This window comes from Symphalangus syndactylus, chromosome 9 (genome assembly GCF_028878055.3).
Source record: "Symphalangus syndactylus isolate Jambi chromosome 9, NHGRI_mSymSyn1-v2.1_pri, whole genome shotgun sequence".
NCBI lineage: Eukaryota > Metazoa > Chordata > Mammalia > Primates > Hylobatidae > Symphalangus > Symphalangus syndactylus.
Genome location: NC_072431.2, coordinates 139,902,436 through 139,922,936, shown reverse-complemented (window position 1 = coordinate 139,922,936; position 20,501 = coordinate 139,902,436). Strand labels below are relative to the sequence as shown.

At 41.3% G+C, this 20,501-nt stretch overlaps 1 protein-coding gene across 2 annotated transcripts in view; it reads right to left on the bottom strand.

The window, feature by feature from the left end:
- The window catches only part of PGM5 (phosphoglucomutase 5), a 179,589-nt gene that overhangs the window by 35,967 nt on the left and 123,121 nt on the right, over positions 1-20,501 (bottom strand). For both annotated transcript variants that reach the window (XM_055294400.2, XM_063609925.1), the window contains exons 8-9: positions 18,471-18,606; positions 14,268-14,451 (exon numbers count right to left, since the gene is read on the bottom strand). In XM_055294400.2, the coding sequence (XP_055150375.1) occupies positions 14,268-14,451; positions 18,471-18,606 (320 nt within the window). The remainder of the gene's footprint in view (positions 1-14,267; positions 14,452-18,470; positions 18,607-20,501) is intronic.

The following is a 20,501-nucleotide window of genomic DNA, read 5'->3' as shown; positions in this document are numbered from 1 at the left end:
CTTCTTCTTCTGCCTGATCACCAGAGTGGGGTGGGGCCAGAGCTGTGGCCACACCTACTAGTGCTGCCTAGGATTAATTCCTCATTGGCTCAGCACATCTCTATTCGCTATGTATCTATTCTCAGTAGAGGCAGGGATATTGTAAAATTATGACCATAAGATGACACTGTGACTTCTGTTGAAGGAAATGTGCTCTCCTAAGACAACTGATAAGGTAACTCTTATAAATAAGCGTATTGGCAGGGGCCAGGGGAAGGAAGAGGAGGGAACAAAATCATATATCTGGTGACTTGTTATTTTGGAAAACTTATATGTCTCAGGAGACGTTGATATCAGGCATTCTCCCAAAGCAATTTATCCTTGAAATTTCTCTGGCCTCAAGTCCTGTTTAAGAATAAACCATTAGTAAAAATATATATACCTGGTGCATATGTGACTGCAATTATTTACCCCCAGCCCCATCTGGTGATATCTGCTGGGGGACACTATGGTTCCATCTGAGAGTCTTTCTGCTTTTTTCAAGTTTTGTAGGCTTTTTTGTTTCAATCCCCAAATAAAAAGCTTTAGTTTCTTTTGGAGTGGTTCAATGTCTGCCACAATTTCTGTAACCAAAGGGAGCTATCTCCCCTACTGGCAACCAATTACTCTGTAATACTGGCTTTGCAAACAGGATAATATTATCCAGGATTTATTCATTGGGCAAACATTTTAGAGTGGCCCTTATGGATTAGGCACTGTGCTAAATCCTGGGTATATGAATATAAAGACACAATAATTGTCCTCCTTAAGCCTGGAGTAGTTTTTTACAATGAACAGAAACTATCTTCTTAACCACCTTATGCTGTTGGAGAAGTGAATAGTTACAAAATTCCAAATGGAGCGAGTGAAGCAATTACTGACTGTCTACAAATCACTGTATTTCAAATTATGTTCAAACCTACAATAAATCCCCAAAGGTCTCACAATTATATTAATATTCACAGCCTTGTTTTTACAAACTCTTTTGAAGCTGTTACTTATGTTTAAGCCTACATTCCCATTGTCACTACATATGGGGCGTGTGAGTACATGACTCTACTCCGAACTATGGCTTACCCATAAATTGGTTAAAGCAGTATCTAAGGATGAGGTCCTAACCCACCTGTTGCAGATTCCAAGTCACTTGGGATTACCTCTTCTGATGAGCCCCCAGACTCAACCCTTTAAAGTACCTCCCATTAAACAATTAACCTCTCAGATTCATTTTTGGCCAGTGAGGGGAAATTTAAGAATTCAGGTCATAACAAACCATAAACGTGTTATCTGCTCATAACTAAGCCTTTTAAAAATGAAATAATGTTATTGTTTTCCCCTGAGGTTAATTATAATGTCTTTGTACTACGTGCTACATGCCTAGAAGATTGTTAGAACCTGTCTGGTAGCCTGGAATAGATTTCTCACTTGGAAAGATGATAAAGATGTGAATAGCATGCATCAGCCTACTGGAAATGGTCCAGCATCTTCCCTGTTTCCTAGGAAACCAACCATGAGCTCTTAACTGAGAATCCATGTTGCTTTTCAAGACCATTCCTGGTGAGGAACATCATTAATTCTCCTTCTCCATATGGAATGTAAGGGTTTCTTTAGAGCCAGCCTAGTTCTGTGCTGCAACAATCCCAGCACCATGTCTTATGAGGGCCCCTTTTATGTGTGAATAACTGTATTGGATTGCTTTGGGATCTGCATGTTCTTTCAGGGAACTTAATGAATTTGCAACCCAAACACGAGCCATGTTCTTTCCATCATGCGTCATCGCCCAATAGCATTTAAACCATGAAGCCAAAGTTACCACTGACCAAGACTTGCAAAGATTCCAATTGTTCCTGAATTTCAATGAAAGAATACCAATAATCGCATTTATTTTTTAGGTTATACTAGGGGTTGGCACTATGTAGCCTGTAGGTAAGAAGTTGACCTGCCACCTACTTTTATGAAACAAGTTGTATTGGGGCACGGTCATGTCCATTCCTTTATATCTTGTCTATGGCTGCTTTTGTGCTACAGTGGCAGAGATGAATAGTTGTCTCAAAGACCATCTAGCCCCCAAGGTATAAAATATTTACTACCTAGCCCTTTACAGAAAATGTTTGCTGACCCCTGGTATAAGGCATTGCATTATTCACAACATAGAATACTTGCCTTTTATCCCTACAGCAGAAAATAGAAAATATAACCATTTGAATTATCAAAATCTCAGTAGAGAGAAATTATGTTTATGAAGACTGTTATAAGGATATAAAATCCCTCCATTCCCTGGTGTTCCAGCTTCTAGTCACAGGTTCATCTGAACCTGTATTTGGCTCAGATCAACTTACCTCTCACCACCTACTCCTAACATAAATGAATTTATTAAATTGCACTTTAGTTTTATGTTATCACTTTTATTGCAGGATGCTACAAGCTATGTCTTATAAAATCCACTTTTGTAGTCACTAGTAGAAATATCATTAGAGGCTGCATGAAGCTCTGCCTGAGACATTCCTTCAAGAGCCAAGTATTAGGAAAGCCGTTCCTTCCCTAAGGAACTTGTATTCTTTTTCTTTCTGACAATAAGGACTTTGTAACTAACCACATTTCCCTTTTCGATATGGCTGCCAGGATACTTAATGCCAAATTTGAGGTTCAGCCCAAGTGGATCCTTATGACTCGCATGACTGTAAATTTTTCTTCTTCTTTTCTTGACTCTACTCTTACTTATATATTCCCTAGTCTTGATTTATGTTTCTTATTTACATTCTAACAACTTCATTATGTGTGTTTTTGCCGCCACAAGTCTTGAAGAAACAAGGCTCAGTGAAAATGAATAAAACAAGTTTCCACCGCAGTGTTAACCTTAAAATTTTGGACTTGCTGAGTTGTGACTTTGGGTTCTTCATTAGCTAACAAGCTCTGGGAGGACAGAGCCCTATATACCTCATTCATCATCATTTTATCCACATAGCCTAGGACAATGCCTGGCACACCGTAGACCTTCCATAAACACTTGTTGAATGAATGTCACTGCATGTTCGACAACTAAAGTGAGCACCACGGCAGTCCCCCTGAGGCAGTCTCAGAGAGCCCGCCTTCGCATTTAGCAAGGATCCACAGGCTACATGAAAACACATGCACATTCTTCATGGTGACCTAGAGCTGATGTATCTACCTTGAAGAGTGGTTGCAAAAGATAAACTAATAAATAGAAAGTGTCTGGCATAGCATCATCATGGCAGGGCTTGACTGTTTACTCCTCTGCCATTTCTCAAGATGTCTTAAGACAAGGACCAGTTTTGGCCAAAAACAATGGAGTTGAACCATGGTGGGTTCTTGTCCCCAGATGTATGACCTTAGGCAAACCATTAGCTCATTAATTGCAAACTGCTACATACTGGAATCAGTGGAAGGTCTTTGAAAAATGGTGGTGCCTGCCTGGCTCTCACCCCAAACATTGGGATTTAATTCTTCTGGGGTGTTACTTGGGAATTAGGATTTTAAAAGCTCTCTGGGTGATTCTAATGTGCAGTAACTAATTGCAATAACCTCTTTTTTCTGGGTCACTTGCCTCATCTATCAAGTGACTGGACTGTGCTACATGTCCGTTATAAGGAAGGTCCTTTTAGGATTTAAGGTTTCATACATAGGCTTTCACTGGGCTGGGATCTTAGGAGGGCTGTTAACACAGTGAGGCTAATAAAACAACTTCATGCCACTGAGTCCTGAAAGCTTCCCCCTGGGGCCTTGTCAGCAGCAGAACCACCTCTTGAACCATCTGACATTATTATTAGTTTTTTTTTTAGCACAATCTTCGAAGGAATTCCTGGAGCAACTGTGAAAGAATTCATGATATCTCCCTAGCCACAGCAGCTAGAGTAGCTGGAATATCCAGGATGACACAGAGCCACACACTCAAAAAAGGGAAAAATATGCTGTCCTTTATTAGAAGACAATGTTAATTATGTGGTAGGGAGGAGGGTGGGTATCAAAAGAGCACTTCAGTTCTAGCTTAGTGTTTTCCTTACTTTTCAGGGCCTGTGGCTGTGAGCTTTAATGGTTACAGTGGAGTTCTGCTCACCTTAGCTTTGTCTCAGTGAAGAATGACTGATAAAGGATTTCATCTCCCTTGTCCATATGCAGCTATCTCCACACAAAAATCCTCCAGTGTGCTTCCAGTTATCACTGTAGCATCTCTTTTTCTTCCTGGATTTGCCCCCTCTTTGATTTACTGTTTATGAAGAGTCAGTTTGGAAATGATACAAGAATAGCAACTGGATAAACTCAGGCTAGAATGCTGGCTTGGCCACTTTTTAGCTGGTGGTCTTGAGTCACTTAAGCTCTCTAAGCCTTAGTTTCCTTAAAAAGCAGATGAAAAATAATACAGCCTAGCTTATTGGGTTGCTGCGAGTGTCAGATCAGAAAATGTATGTGAGAAGTGCTTTGAAAATTATTATTATGTAAATATTATTCTTACGCTAAACTTTTAATCAAAATGGTGCTATGCATGAGGGCTTTATTTAGTAATCATTTGCAAAATATGGAAGGTTGGAAAACTTAGGGCATAGCACCATTTTCAGTAAAAGTTGATGGTTTGTGATGTGATGGTACATACTTATTTATTTTTAAATTAGGCAGAACTAAGATTAATTTTAACTTTGCTCTGCCCTCTGAAATCACTACTAAACTCATGGATCTCTTACCATTTATATTATCTGCACCTCTTATTGAACTGGCTTACTCCTTCATAATTGGTCAATTTAGACCCTTAACATCCTGAAAGAAGGATCTTAGAGTCATTCTTGCCAATCTCTCTTTTTATTGAAAAGAAGTTAAAACACTTGCTCAAGGTAACGTATTTAGTAAATGGAGGAGCTTCACTTAGTTCCATGTAGGTCTTCTGACTCTAGGCTTACAATCTGAGGTTGAACCATATGCAATACTGATATTCATACATTGCTTGTCATGCGAAATATCTGAACAATATCTTATGTTTTGTATTTTTCCCAAAGCTGACACAGAGCCTTATGTAGGGTAGGTATCTGATAAATGTTTGATAAATAAATTTTAGGGTTTTTACTGTTTTTGTTTTAATTTTAAAAATAAACCCTTGTGTAAATCAATACAGGGATATCTGTAAGTTGCTAAACACACACAGAGCTGCCAGATGTTTGTTAGTTTGCAGACTGTCGGACATGTTGCAGCCAGGCAGGGAAGGGTGAACTGTACATTACCAGCACTTATTTGGCAGCATCGGACCTAGTCAAATACTGACTTGGGATGAATTCCAGGGGAAAACAGCACATGGCCCTGCCATCTGGTACAGCGTCGCATATGTAGTCAGTTGGCCACACCAGGCATGTGAACCTGGAGACAGGACAGCCTTGGAAGAGAGAGAATCTGCGAGCCTAACTCAGATCTTATCTCCTGCGGGAAATCACGACGATTTATCTGGAAAGCGTCAAGGTGAAGATACTGCTTTGTAACATCTGAACTATGTTTTGTAGAAGTGGGCATGCAGCCTAGAAAGCAGGAGACTTGGATTGAACAGACGTATCTTTCCACACACACCACAAAAACCCACCTAGAATTCTCCAATTTTCTTTAATTCATAGAGTTAGCTGTGAGCATGAGTTCAAAGGTGGTTGAGCAGGGCAGCAGTTACTCCATATGGTGCTTTTCTGTGAGCTAAAAAACAGGTCCCCCCCTCTCCCCCCAGCATGGATAAATTGCAGAAAACCGTCCTTCCTTTGGCTGGCTTGGACTTCAGCTTCTCCTTCCCCATTACGCTGGGTACGTTTGTGCAGTGTGCTGACTGCACAGCCATACTCAGCTGCCCTGCTTTTGGGAGCAGTTCTCGCCCAGCCTTTTTAAAAAACCAACCAGCCCTCTTGGGGGCTAACAATTGCAAATAACTATCTGGGGAAATCAAGTTCAAGTGACTCCTCACAGGCTCTTTTAAAGCACCCACCTAGAAAAGCCACACTAGGTGATGAGAGGGCTATTCCTCATCCAAATTCCGACTCTCAAAACTGGAACAAACTCATGCACGTTCTATTTCCCCATTTCTTTGGCCAATGACTGCTGATCCCTGTTCACACAATATCCACCCCAGTTCTGGGATATTTTGGATTCAGGCACACTTTACCCAGACAACAGCATAGCTTCCTCCCTTAGTTCCTGTGATCGTTTGCAGCTTTTCTCTTTTATATTTATATTTCCTGGTGAAGCCCACCCACCCGACAACACAGAGACATTAGTATTCCAATAGAAAGTAACTGCGTTGCCATTCGAGAATGCTTACACACTTGCTACACATTTTAGGACAATTTTACTACTGACACTTCAGACAATAGTTCTAAAGCAATCAACTTATGCCAGGAGAAGGTAATTCTTTATAACAAAACTCCAGTTAACCAGAAACAGGGAGACGAGAACTTCCCAACTAACCAGAAACAGGGTCTCCCTCATTCCATTTTCTTTCTTGCTTTTTTAAAAATTTGAGACGAGGTCTCGCTGTGTTGCCCAGCGTGGTCTTGGACTCCTGGACTCAAGCAATCCTCCTGTCTCAGCCTCCCAAGTAGCTGGGACTACAGGCATGAGCTATTGCACCCAGCTTTCCATTTTATTTTCAAATCAGCTGACAGGTCATTATAAAGTACTCAATATGTGTTTGGCCTTCAGAGGACAAATAGGAAAATCACAGGAAAAGTGGCTAGTAGAAATTATTTTTTTAAATCTATGGTTTTCAAAATGTCCCAGCACAAGGCATAGCGCAATACAGAGCCCGACTGTCTTTATTTTCCCCAACTGCAGTGTTGTAGAGTGAGCACTGAAGTTGAGAATCCTAATCACAGTTACTGTAGCATCCCACTGAGAATGCCGACAGGAAACCTTAGCTCTTTATCTGGAGAGCTAAACGACGGTATAACAACCACACTGGACTGAAGAAAAGCACAGAGTCTGGTAAAGTGGTTTCACCTGGGCTGCCTTCTACCCATTCTTCAGGGTGCAACTTAGATATCACCTCTCCAAGGAGAACTCTGTAGAGCTCTAGTCTAGTTTCCCCTGCTATGCACACCAAATAAGTTCTTCCTCTGTAATACCGTTCAACAAACTCTACAGTAATTGGAGTTTAATATCAATGTATCTTCCCTGCTGGATTTTAAGCAGCAGACAGGAATCTCAACTGTCCTGAATACTGTTGCATCCTTGGTGCCAATGAGCTGACTGGCGTTTAGTAGGTGTTTGGTAAATACTCACTGAATAGATGAAGATGTAAATGAATCAGCCTTTAACAACCTTCACCATATTGGACTAAGTTAGGAAAGGAATATATGTTTATTGCAGAGATTCTTTTCAACATCACAATTTTCAAAGAAAAAGGGTTTTTTTTTTTAACCCACGTCGAATCACAATAAACTAAATGTGATAATAGCCCATTCACTTAAACATTTCTGTGACTCAGTGTAGAAGGGCTATTTGTGGGTATGCTAACTTTCAGATTTAACTAAATTCTATAGGTGGGTTAATCAGTGTGACTAAAATGATTTCTGAGGCTCTACTTCCAGATGTGCAAACCACACTCCAGCAAATAGCACTCCAGCAAAAGGGACAATGATAAATTGTTACAATTACAGTCTCTCAATTAGTTCATTGATTAGAATGTGATCAAAGTTGAAGTTGAGGTCAGGTGCAGTGGCTCACGCCTGTAATCCCAGCACTTTGGGAGCCCGAGGCAGGCAGATCACCTGAGGTCAGGAGTTTGAGACCACCCTGACCAACATGGTGAAACCCTGTCTTTACTAAAGATACAAAAATTAGCCGGGTGTGATGGTGCATGCCTGTAATCCCAGCTACTCGGGGGGCTGAGGCAAGAGAATCTCTTGAACCCAGGAGGTGGAGGTTGCAGTGTTGCAGTGAGCCAAGATCACGCCACTGTCCTCCAGCCTGGGTGACAGAGTGGGACTCCGTCTCAAAAAACAAAAAACAAAACAACAACAAAAAACAAAAACAAAAAGTTGAAGTTGAAAGTTGACTAGCTAACTCTGAAGAGAGAAGAACTCAATCTTAAAGCTTCAGATTCTCCAGTTGATATGATTCAGTTGCTTTTATACAGTGCTGCGGACAACACCTTAGTGAGCTTCTTCACATTTGCTAACCAGGGGTTTGTTGGATGAAGGTACATATTAAAACACCACACGCTGGAAATAAAATGTGACTTTGAGATTGCCAATTTACTATTTCTAAATACTGAAATTAAAAAGAGCAGACACCTTCTTGCAAATTAAAACAACTCTAAAAGAAAACTGACTTCAGAATCAGTCTTCAAAGTGTGCTTTTTCTCTGAACTAAATTCAAATGGTTCTTTTTTTCCAGGTTAAGGACAACATCAAAATGTTTCCACGTAGCCTGCTTAACTTGAAGAGGTATCAACCAGCTCAGAGTTAGCCTGACATAATCAAATTGGATTTGGTTCTCCACATCACCTAACCGGTATGCATTTATTTACATCAGCTTTTTAACCACCAGCTGAACTGTTACTTGCAAATGACTTCAGCACTGGAAGAGTTTCATGATTTTTGAGCTTGTTAGAAATATAGGAGTTGGTTTGGGAGGCTGAGGTGGGCGGATCACTTGAGGTCAGGAGTTTGAGATCAGACTGGCCAACATGGTGAAACCTTGTCTCTACTAAAGATACAAAAAAATTAGCTGGGCATGGTGTTGCACACCTGTAGTCCCAGCTACTCAGGAGGCTGAGGCACAAGAATCGCTTGAACCCGGAAGGCAGAGGTTGCAGTGAGCCAAGATCATACCACTGCACTCCGGCCTGGGCAACAGAGCCAGACTCTGTCTAAAAAAAAAAAAAAAAAGAAAGAAAAGAAAAAGAAAAAAGAAAACAACAACAACATAGGATTTGGATGAGTCATAAAAAGAGACTCAGTTGCTTAAATTTTGCTCCTGAAGCGTCAAGGTTTCTCATTTCAAAGCCAGTTTTCAAAACATAGGTCATGGGTTTGGATTGATACCCACCATAGTGGAAATAGGCTGTCTCTCAGTGTGGAGCCATTTCTGTCACACTGTCCTTCACTCATAATACCAGGATTGGAGTATTCCTTCTATCAGAGCTGGGGGAGCTTCACAACTGTGGCACTGAGTGGAGATTCCAGGACTTAGGCCACATGTTAGAGATGGAGAAAAGATCATAGTAAGAGACCATCTTGATAATATTCTTTGGGGTATCGATGGTGAAGGGAAGAAAGAGCTCACCTAGCATGATGGATGGAAACCCTCGATGTTTGCACAATGAAGTCGCCCCTGAAGAAAGAGTGGCTCACCCTGCAACCCACATGAATCACACAACTCCTCTCTGTGCTACCTCTTTAGAAGGCATAAACTGGGAACTTCTTTAACTACTTAGCCATTTGACCAAAGTGCTCCCCTATTCTCATTGTAGCTATAGGCTTATTTTTTTCCACTCATACTTGAAGAAAATAGCATCAGTCAGTCATTCATGTGACTAGATTTCACTTGAAAATAGTGACATATCCTCACGAAGATAGAAGGAAGAACTGCAGTTGTTGAACCATGCCTCATGAAAATGCTTTCTAAATCAGAGTCTCTTGGGCCCTGTATAATGGAAAGCACACATTAATTTTTCTCTTGGCATCCAAGGCCACACATGCATCAGACTCTTGGAGGCAGCTATAGTAAATCCCATGAAACCAAACATGCCACATTGAGGCCAGGGAGATCCCTGGGAAATCATGTCAGGGGTTCAGAACTTCAGGGTTTCCTTCCTGCTCCTTGAATGGTCCCATAGAGCCAGGCAGGATAGACTTCACTGAACATTTCCACAGCAGCAGGGTTGGCAGTAGTGGGGTGGTTACCACCAGAACAGGATTTTAATTTCATTTTGGATGGAGAAGCATTTCTACTTTATCTCTAGAGATGTATGTGAAACAGCATTTTCTTCCATGGTTTATTTCCTGACTCTGACCTCAGGTCAAGGACATAAAGGAGACCAAGCTGCCTTAAAAAACCTTTCACTTTCTGAAGCCGAGTGTGTGTGCTGGGGGACAGGAGAGGGAGAGAAATGTGAGTTTGAATCAATTCCCAGATGACTTAGAAACTGAAGGGGACTTCTCAAATCTTTATGTGACACTGCAAAGTTGTGTGTTTTTTCTCTGCTTTTCTTATCGTATCTGGTTCATTCAATGCTACAATCTTTCCCAAGGATGCTTTTTTTAAAACATAAATAATTTTATTTAACCAATTGCTATCATTTGTTATGTGCCAGGATTTTATAAGTGTCATCTCACTTAATTCTCCCAAACGCTTATATGAGACAGCCACAATTATTATTCCTATTTCACAGATTTTAAAAAGGCAGGTGTAGTGGGGTTGAAAAGCTTGCCTAAGGTAACCCAGCAAGGAGGTGGCAGAGTTGAGGCTCAAACCCAAAACTTTCTGACGTCAAGCCTGCACACCCAACCATTGCTCACACGATTTGCAGCGGCACCAAGGATGCCTTGGGTGCTCTAGAGCAGAAAGCTGCACTTGAAGAGAATTTCTGGATAAAACAGGAACAGCACAAATTTTGTTTAACAATTCATTGTTGAAAATTATTTCTGTTATCTACATTTTTTTTAAGTAAGTAGAATTTAACTCAAACAAGAGATAACTGGGAATCTCCCACTACCTTGGCATCATCAATCTGAGTCTCAAATTTTACTGCAAAGTAATTTTAAAATAGAATAAATAGAAGAGTTGAGTGAGTGTTTTCTAACCCTAGGGCACACTGATTATTACTTTTAAAAATATACACCTGATCTGTGTGTGTGTGTGTGTGTGTGTGTGTGTGTATGTGTGTGTGACAGAGAGAGGGAGAGAGAATAGTTGTATCCTTTTCTTGAACTGATATTCAGTCAAATTAAGGATTCTGGTCAGGGGGAGGGAACTGATATTTCTTAAGCATCAATTAGGTACTTACCCCTGTACCTGAGGCTTCACATGACTTTCTCTTCAAACCCTCCCCGTGATGCATGTGTGATAACTATCACTAGTCCTCCCCTCAAGATGAGGTTCAAAGAAGTTAAATAATATGCCTAAAATCACAGATCTAGGCAGTGACAAGCCAGCGTTCAATCCTGTGTCTATCTGACTCCAACATAAGAGAAGAGAATACTGAAGAGAACCTCAACAACCTGCCTCCTGTAGGAAGCAGACACTTGGCAGTATTATGTCTCCTCTGAGCTTTGCTAACAGAGAGATATAGTTCTGTTTCTCCTTACAGAAATCAAATCTCCTTCTATCTTAATTAAAAATAATCCATAATATAGTAGGTTGTTTTAAAATAACAGTATTTTTAAATCACAAAGACATAATAACAAGGGTTAGCAAAGGTGTGGAGAAACTGGAACCCTCATATACTGTTGGCAGGAATGTCAAGTGGTGCAATTGCTTTCAAAGACCGTATGGCAGTTCCTTTAAGGGTTAAACATAGAGTTACTGTTTGACCCAGCAATTCCACTCCTATGTATGTACCCAGGAGAATTGAAAACCTATATCTGCACAAAAACTTGTAGATGGATATCCATAGCAGCATTATAGTCAAAAAGTAGAAATACCTCACATGTCCAATAACAAATGGATGGATAAACAAACTGTGGTACATCCACGTGATAGAATATTACTTGGTAATAAAAGGAATAAGTACTGATATATCGTACAAAGTGGATGAACCCTGAAAATATTACAATAAGTGAAAGAAGCTAGTCATAAAGGACAACGTATTATATGATTCCATTTATTCAAAATGTCCCACATAGGCAAATCCATAGAGACAGAAAGATCAGGGGTTGCCAGGGGCTGGGGGTTGGAGGGATGTTGGAAGGAAGATGACAGCTAAAGAGCACAACATTTCTTTCCTGGGGCGATGAAAGTGTTCTGAATTGGTTGTGGAGATAACTGCACAACTCTGTAAATATACTAGAAACTGTTGAAGTGTGCCCTTTAAATGTGTGAACTGTCTGGCATGTGAATTATATATCAATAAAGATACTATATATTTATATTTTAAAACTGTACCATGAAAAAAACAAATTATGCATTTGGTAGGCTCTCAATAAATATCCACTGAATGAATCCACCAAGGTACTTAATGGCTATTTTAGAATACTAGTTTATTTAAATTCAAATATGTCTTTCAGATGTCTATAGTTCGAAAAGTATGCTTATTTTGCACTATGTTACCTAAAGTGTGCCCAAGACTCACCTATCCCTGGGGCTGAATGCTGATGCATGTTGACATCCTGAGAGGGTCTCAACAGCACTGCTATGCAGGGATTCCACCTCTACCCAACAGGACCAACTGTAGCAAAGGAACCATCTGTAACTTGCCAACAATGGTGATGCTGCTAAGTATTAACTAACTGGTCTCTCATCACCCCCCTTGAGCCAAACCCAGACCTGCATAGAAGCTCTAGTGTGTCTCAGGACCACCAGCCAATGAAGATATCACCTGGGTCCTGGAATCTGGGAAAAGGAAAAAAAAACTTCCTTCTTTCTTTACCAGAAAAATTCCCAAGAGCAGATCCTGGTAGCATGTATCTATTTATAGCTACATTTGAGCTCAGATAGAAGAGTGTAGAAGAGGTTGGGGGAAATCAATACTGTATTAGCCCATTTTCATACTGCTATGAAGAATTACCGAAGACTGAGTAATTTATAGCGGAAAAGAGGTTTAATGGACTCGCAATAATAGTGGAAGGCGAGGGAGGAGAAAAGACACGTCTTACATGGCAGGAGGAAGAAAGCACGTGCAGGGGAGGTGCCCTTTATAAAAACATCAGATCTCATGAGACTTTTTCACTACCACAAGACTGCACAGGAAAAACCCACCCCCATGATTCAATTATCTCCCACCCGGTCCCTCCCATGACACGTGGGGATTATGGGAGCTACAGTTCAAGATGAGCTTTGGGTGGGGACACAGCCAAACCCCATCAAACACATTCCAGTGTAAAAACGAAAACCAATAGTCAGAGTCATGGAGGGGGAGGGGAAATGAAATAAATAAATGAACTTGAGATCCAATTGCAGAATTAGCCTGATGTGAACAGTTAAAGAAAATCCAAGGAAAAGGTATCCAAGCACTGAGTACACTGAGGAAGATATAAGGTAGAGGAATATTGGATTAACGGCAAAACAAATAAGCTCAACAGACAAGCTTCTTGCAAGTAGACAAAATCCATAACTGAGTGCAGATTAGACCATTCCCTCGAAGGAATGGTTTCCAAGCCTTCCTTGTCAGTGAGCAAAAATATCCCAAGGATACGTTTAAAAGCACATTATTTTATATCTCTTGAATTCTATATCAAAATGAGACTGGGATCTAAGAAAAGTTTGTAAAATGGAAGCGGGAATGTGGTCCAAAACTGGAAAAGACCTATCCAGGGTACAGGGGCTCAAAGATGCCAGCTGAGCTCCTGACTTCACATTTCCAAGGACTGACTCATTGGGACCCAAGGACAGGGATCTTTAGTTCTTGGTAACTTTTCTGAACCCATCACCAATAATGGCCACCACATATGAGCACCTGCAGGCTACAAACATTTCAGAAGGAAATGTTGGGTCTGGATTTATTTGACATATTGGTCTACGCATTACCAAGTGGAAAGAATACTGGACATAGAGTACCCATGTTCTTTTGTTTTTTTGTTTTTTGTTTGCTTGTTTGGTGTGTGTGTGTGTGTGTGTGTTTGAGACATGGTCTCACTCTGTCTCCCATGCTGAAGTGCAATGGTGTGATCATGAGTCACTGCAGACTTGACCTCTTGGACTCAAGCGATCCTCCCACCTCAGCCTCCTAAGTGGCTGGGACTATAGGTGTGTGCCACCATGCCCAACTACTTTTTTTTCTTTTTTTTTTGGTAGAGATGGGGGGTCTCACTTTGTTGCCCAGGCTGGTCTCGAACTCCTGAGTCACAAGTGATCCTCCCACCTTGGCCTCCCAAAATGCTGGGATAACGAGTATGAGCCACTGTGCCTGGCCAGAGAAGGCCCATGTTCTAATCTACCCTGTGCACTAACTTGTTAGTGGTCCTTCATCAAGGGCTTTCCTCTTTCCTGGCTGCAGGGTTCTCATCTATAAAATGAGGTCATCTTAGATCATCCCTAAGGACCTCTCCAGTTCTAGGACATTTTGGCCACTGATTCTGCCTGATAACCCATCTTAGTGATCTCCTAGCAAGTACCTGTTTCTTGGTCACAGTGCCATCCACAGGGTCCACGTATTCAAAGCTATCCGTCTTCGCCACGCTGTAGACATGGCTCCCCACAGCAAACTGCTGGCCGATGAAGGATTTGTCTGTGACCAGGGCCTCCAGGTCCCTCATGATATAATATGTCGTCTTGGGATCCAACCCCTCATAGTCAAACCTGGTGAGGACACAGGAGGAACAGAAACCTAATCAGAGAACCAGCAACTGGGTGGCCCGCTTACAGTTATCTAATCATTGGTTCTGTTTTCAGGGAAGGACAGCACAGACATACACCTTCAACTGACCTCCCCTCTTCCATTGGACCCTTACAATCCATTCCCCATACAGCGGCCAGAGTAATCTTGTAAAAATCAAATCATGCCACTTTCTTTCTATTAAATCCCTCTATAAATTCCCATCACTTTGAGAACAAAACTCAACACCTTAACCTTGGTCTATCAGGCACTGTGGGATCTGCCCTTGCCCACCTCTTTGACTCGACTTTGTTCTGTCTTTTTATCCTTGTTCACTGGCGCCAGCCACACTGGCCTCTTCTCCAGTACGCATTGACATTGCACCCTTTCCTGCCCCTGGGCCCTCGCGCTTGCTGTGTGTTCCTCTACCTTGTACGTTCTTCTGCCAGCTCTTCAAATACCAGGCTCGTTCTTTCCTTCCATTTTCAAACCCATTGTCACCATTAGAATGTGACCTTCTCTGACCATCTATCTAAGGCAGCTTCCCCACTCTGCCTTCTTCTCTCATCACCCTTCATATTTTCTTTTGGTAGTTATCCCAAACTGTATGTGTCTTGTTTGTATATTTGTTTCCTATTCATTGTCTCTTTGGCCACCAGAATATGTGCTCCAGGAGGACAGATACCTTAGCTGTCTTGTTCTCTGCTAATTCTGGTACATAGTAAGTTCTATGTAAGTAAAATGGAATGAAAAATGAGAGAAAGGAAAGGAAGGAAGGAAAGAGAGAAAAAACAAGGAAGGTAAAAAGAAAGGGAGAAGGGGAACTGAGCATGCTATGCAACTCTTGGAAACTTGGAAGATATGTCACAATTGTTCCATTCAAAAAAGTCCTCCTAGCCAAGAGTATCAAATGTAACAATGGGGCTGGAAGTCAATTAGAAAAAAAAGAACAGAAGACTAAAAATAATACCAATTGCATTTGTCATTGTGGGGTTTAAAATATGACGATGTATATCAACAGTTGGCACAGTGCCAGGCACTGGTGCTTAAAAACAGCTAACAACTTTTATTTGCCATCACTACCATAAATAAACTATATTTTACAATGTCAGATGGTCTTGGCTGAGACCTAATGGCACACCTAGGAGTGTCTATTTAAGAAGGAAGCCATAGGAGGGGCAGCTGCACCCAAGTCACTTGGAGGATCTTACATTTGGGCTTCCTGTAGGATAGAGAAAGGATGTGAGTTCTCAGAGTGAACTGGAAGAAGGAAGCTCTGAATAGTTGTTACTACTTTTTTCCACTTAAGATCTTTAAGACATCCAGTAAACATCAACATATTAGCCAAGATGCAAAATATGGAATAATACCATGTCTAGCAATGGGTTCCCTGCATCTATATCCCTTTCTTTTATTCTCTTCCTCCTACACAAGGTGTTTTTTTCTCAGCCTCAGAGAGAAAAAAAACGAACTCCCTCAGAACATTCTTTTTCAGCAGTGCATATATTCTGAGACTGCAGTCACTTTAAAGGTGACATTTGGAGAAGGTAGAGATCCAACCGAGGAGAAAGGGGCAGGAAGACAGGAGAAGAGAGTCCAGCAGGAGATAGAGAGGCATCGAAAGAGATTCAGGAGTTGAAAAAAATCCACTAATATGATACATCACGTTCAGTCTAGGGTGGAGAATCATCAGATTCGTTTGCCCAAACGTTCACCTTCATATACAAGCAGGATCTAGCACTGCCTTCCACCCCCAAATCCCCATCTGACCGCCACCAATAACAACACACTTTCAAGGAAGAAACGTTTCAATGGAGGATTCCTTCTGGGGTCTACTCACACAATAAAAATAATCTGGAAGATTTTCTCAGATATTCAGGCTCAGTATTAGTTAAAGTGAAATTGTTTTATTATTTTTAGCCTGCCAAAGAAAATTGTCAAGCTGGGAATAATTACATTTCACAAGCAACTTTTAATTTGCCATTTGCTGGGTGTTGAAGGAAACGTTTACCTTTCATTCTATGTATTTTTTCCTCCCTTTTTCTTTACCTCTGTGACCTTGCTGGAAAGAAATCTGTAACATAACTCAATGTCCTAGAAGAAATTAAACCTCTATCGCATATTATTCTCTAATATGGTATTTGTTATGAAGAAGTAATTATCATGTAAGCTCTTGGCCACAAAAAAACTACACTATAAATACAGTTATCATAACACCGGTTATTCAAGACACCAGCAGAAACCTAGATAATCATTCCACAAATTATGAGGAACACATCTCTGACTCAAAGCGATCTCACTACGCCAGAGGTTGTCAATCATAATATATCTTGTCAAGTTGGACTTTTTGGAACAGCTTCACGCAATAAAAGAATGTCATGTGCCAATTGACTCTTGGTATGCCAGGAAAAAAAAACACACACGAATCAGGGGGTTTTGGTACTTGTTAGAAATAATGAGTAAACCAAGTTTCTACCTGTCCTGAGAATTCATTTTTTATGATACACTGAATAATTTGACGTGTTTGGCAAGCTATCACATCCCCAGCTTTCTTGACTAAATGGGAACTAAGAATATGATGTTGTTGTTGTCTACATCTCCCAGAAGGTTGCAATCTCTTTGATTTTAACGAGTACAATCACAGGCTTCCTTATTCTCTGATACATATCTAAGTAAAAGGCTTCTTAACAGAAGAAATAATCACCTTATAAGGGAAGTCTAACGCTCTCTTTCTGTCCCTTAAGCTCTTGAAACACAACCAAACATTCAAAGTAGTTAACTATTCATGAACAATGCAAAATGAGTCACAATCTTTCTGTTTTTAATACAGAGTCTCTGAGACTACCGAAGGATTCCCTTGCCCCACCTCCAAGTTCTTTACAGTTAACTTCGTTTCCTACTCCCTCCTCCTAACCCATGGCTTGGTTCTTGTTATGTACACATATCTAGCATACCTAGGTTCACACTCCTAGCAAGTAACCACACTTCCAGAATACTCTTCCTTTCGTTTACTTAAACAACAGGAAACTGATATAGACCCCCAGCCCTAAGCTCCTACCCACTGATCTTTCCTTTTCTTCCTTCCAAAATAATGGTTTCCTTTTCTGTACTTCTTTCTCCCTGTTTTTTTTTTGTTGTTGTTTTGTTTTGTTTTGTTTTTGAGATGGAGTCTCACTCTGTTGCCCAGGCTACAGTGCAGTGGCGTGATCTCCACTCACTGCAACCTCCGCCTCCCAGGTTCAAGCGGTTGTCCTGCCTCAGCCTCCCAAGTAGCTACAGGTGTGCACCACCAAACCCAGCTAATTTTTGTATTTTTAGTAGAGACAGAGTTTCACCATGTTGGTCAGGCTGGTCTCAAACTCCTGACCTCAGGTGATCCACCTGCTTCGGCCTCCCAAAGGGCTGGGATTACAGCCGTGAGCCACCACACCTGGCCTGTACCTCTTTTCATGAGGACAAAACTTTAACAATATCTGGGGCTCTTGAACCACGAGGCTCCTTCAAGGGGTGCCAGCTCAGGCATCCTGGACACTGAATCTGATTATTGGTGAGGAGGTAAGACAGAGGTAGAGAGAGGATTACGAAAGCACTCCAACCTGTCACAGCTTCTGTGTCTGCCTTTTTTACTTGATAAATATGGATGGAAAACCAACAAGAAATGCCTCTGGTTTGACTGCACGACTCTCACAGCCATGATAGTTACCAAATAGCTTTTCAAAGCTCTGCAGTTCAGAGTTCCTCTTGAGAGGGCCACCTACCTTATAGGCATTGATGAAAAGATTAGAGAGTGATGTCACCAGGGGAAAGGAAATTGGTGCTTTCCAGCTTCGTAGCCTTTTACACCACCCCCAACTATCTATAAGGGGTGATTCAGCTCCAGCCTCTGTGTTCCTCAGACCTTCTGGGAAAATGCCTCCTTTTTAAGGTTCTAGCGCATTAGTTTTAGAAACCTGTTCTGGGAGTAGTTCTGCACGGTCCATACAGAGGCCCTTCCCCTTCTCACCTGCAATAGTAGTGGCGGCCAAATTTGGCCCAGTGATCTCGGACAATTTCCTCCACACTCTGCTTCCGGGCAGCAATAATGGAGAGCCAGACCAAGACAGCCCACAGGCCATCCTTCTCTCGGAGGTGGTCAGAGCCTTAAAGGTGAAAGAAAAATTCTGCTGAGGACTCATTTCTGGGAGCAAAGCAAAAGCTAAACGAATTAAGAAGACCAGTTAGCGATTGAATGTTATGTAGAAATGATTGGATCATATACCCATTACGTTAAATATATGTCTTCTAATACATTTGCATTTCTGAAAAATATGCAACTGAAATTCAAATAAAATAGTAACAAAAAATAAAACTTGGAAATTTCTGAAGGGATCAGAGAGCCAAGTTGACATCTCATTAGCCCAGTGAGATTATTCATTTATTCAGTAAATATTTGGTGACCCCTACAATATATCAGGCATTGTTCTGTGTCTTGGAGTAAAGCAGTGAACAAGATAGTTCTTTACTCATAAAGTTTGAATCCAAGTAGATGGAGTTAGGTGGAGACAGGCAAAGAAAAGTAGATAAGAGGACAAGATGCATCAAATAAGGACAAGTGCTTTGGAGAAAATAAAGAGGTGATGATGTCGGACAGCATAACAGCAGCAAAAGCTGCTTGACCTAAGGTTGGCTGGTGGTCCCCTGACCCAACAGATACGTCTGCCTGGAACCTGTGAATGTGACCCTATTTTGGAAAATGCTCTTTGCAGATACAATTAAGTTAGGAATCTTGACGTGAGATTATCTCAATCTTATCTGGATTATCCAGGTAGCACCTAAATCCAATGATAAACGTTCTTATAAGAAGAGAAGACACAGAAGAGGAGAAATACAGAAGGGCAAGCTATGTGCAGGTGGAGGCAGAGATTACAGTTATGCCGCCACAAGTCACGGAACGTGTGGAGCCGCCAGAAACTGAAAGAGGCAAGGAGAATCCTCCTCTACAGCCTTCCAAGGAAGCGCGGTCCTGCCAACACCTTGGTTTTAGACTTCTGGCCTCCAGAACTATAAGAGAATACATTTCTGCTTTAAGCCACCCAGTTGGTGGTGATTTGTTATGACAGCCCTAGGAGATTAATACAGATAATTAGGGTCTGCCCCCACTGAGGCAATGGCATCTGAGCTGACACCTGAGAAGGAGTCAGCCATGCCAAGATCTGGGGATGATGTATTCCAAGCTAGGGCACAGAAAAAGCAAAGTTCCTGAGGCAGGAATGAATAGAGAAACTAAATCCCACAGGTATTCATATAGAAAGAGTTAGAGGCAGTTCTTATTGCATCAGGCACACAAATGAAGACTGCAGTCTAAATGACCAGCTTCCCGCGCAATGAGAACCCAGAAGAGCGTGTCACAGGCCCATTTAGGTATCTGTCTGTTAGCCAGTTATAAGCTCTCTCTGAATTGAATAAAGCCCTGACTGTAAGGAAATGTGTTGTAGTACGAGACGTGGTATCCTGGGAAGGCTTTAGAATTAGGGCCTAAGCCAAATGCTACTTCACAGGTGTGGAAAGTTATTACAAAGTCATTAATTCCCCAGAGCCTCAGCTTCTCATGTGTAAAATGGGGACCCCATCACCCATTTTGCGGCATTGTTGTTGTATCAACTTCATCAAGTTAAGAGGACAAGCTCTAGAGTTACATTTCTCATGTTCCAATCCTGGCTCCTCCACTTACCTTTGTTTGCGGTACTAATCTGTAATCTATGGACAATAACAGCCCCTACCCCATGGGGTTACTGTCAGGATTAAGCAACTAAATATGGCTAGATGTTTAGAACAGTGACTGGGATATCACACATTTTTGCTGTTGATCTTGTTGGTAATTTTAATAAAGCTGTGCGAATTACTGCAAGGTGCTGATTCCTCAATACACGCTTTCAGAAATTGTTCTTGGTTATTCATGTAATTTTATCCTCTAACTCTAGCCATAGTAATGTCTTAAGAAACAGGACTGGGTCCACGGGGTGGACCTTCTTGCAGCAGGGCAATGGGAATGGAC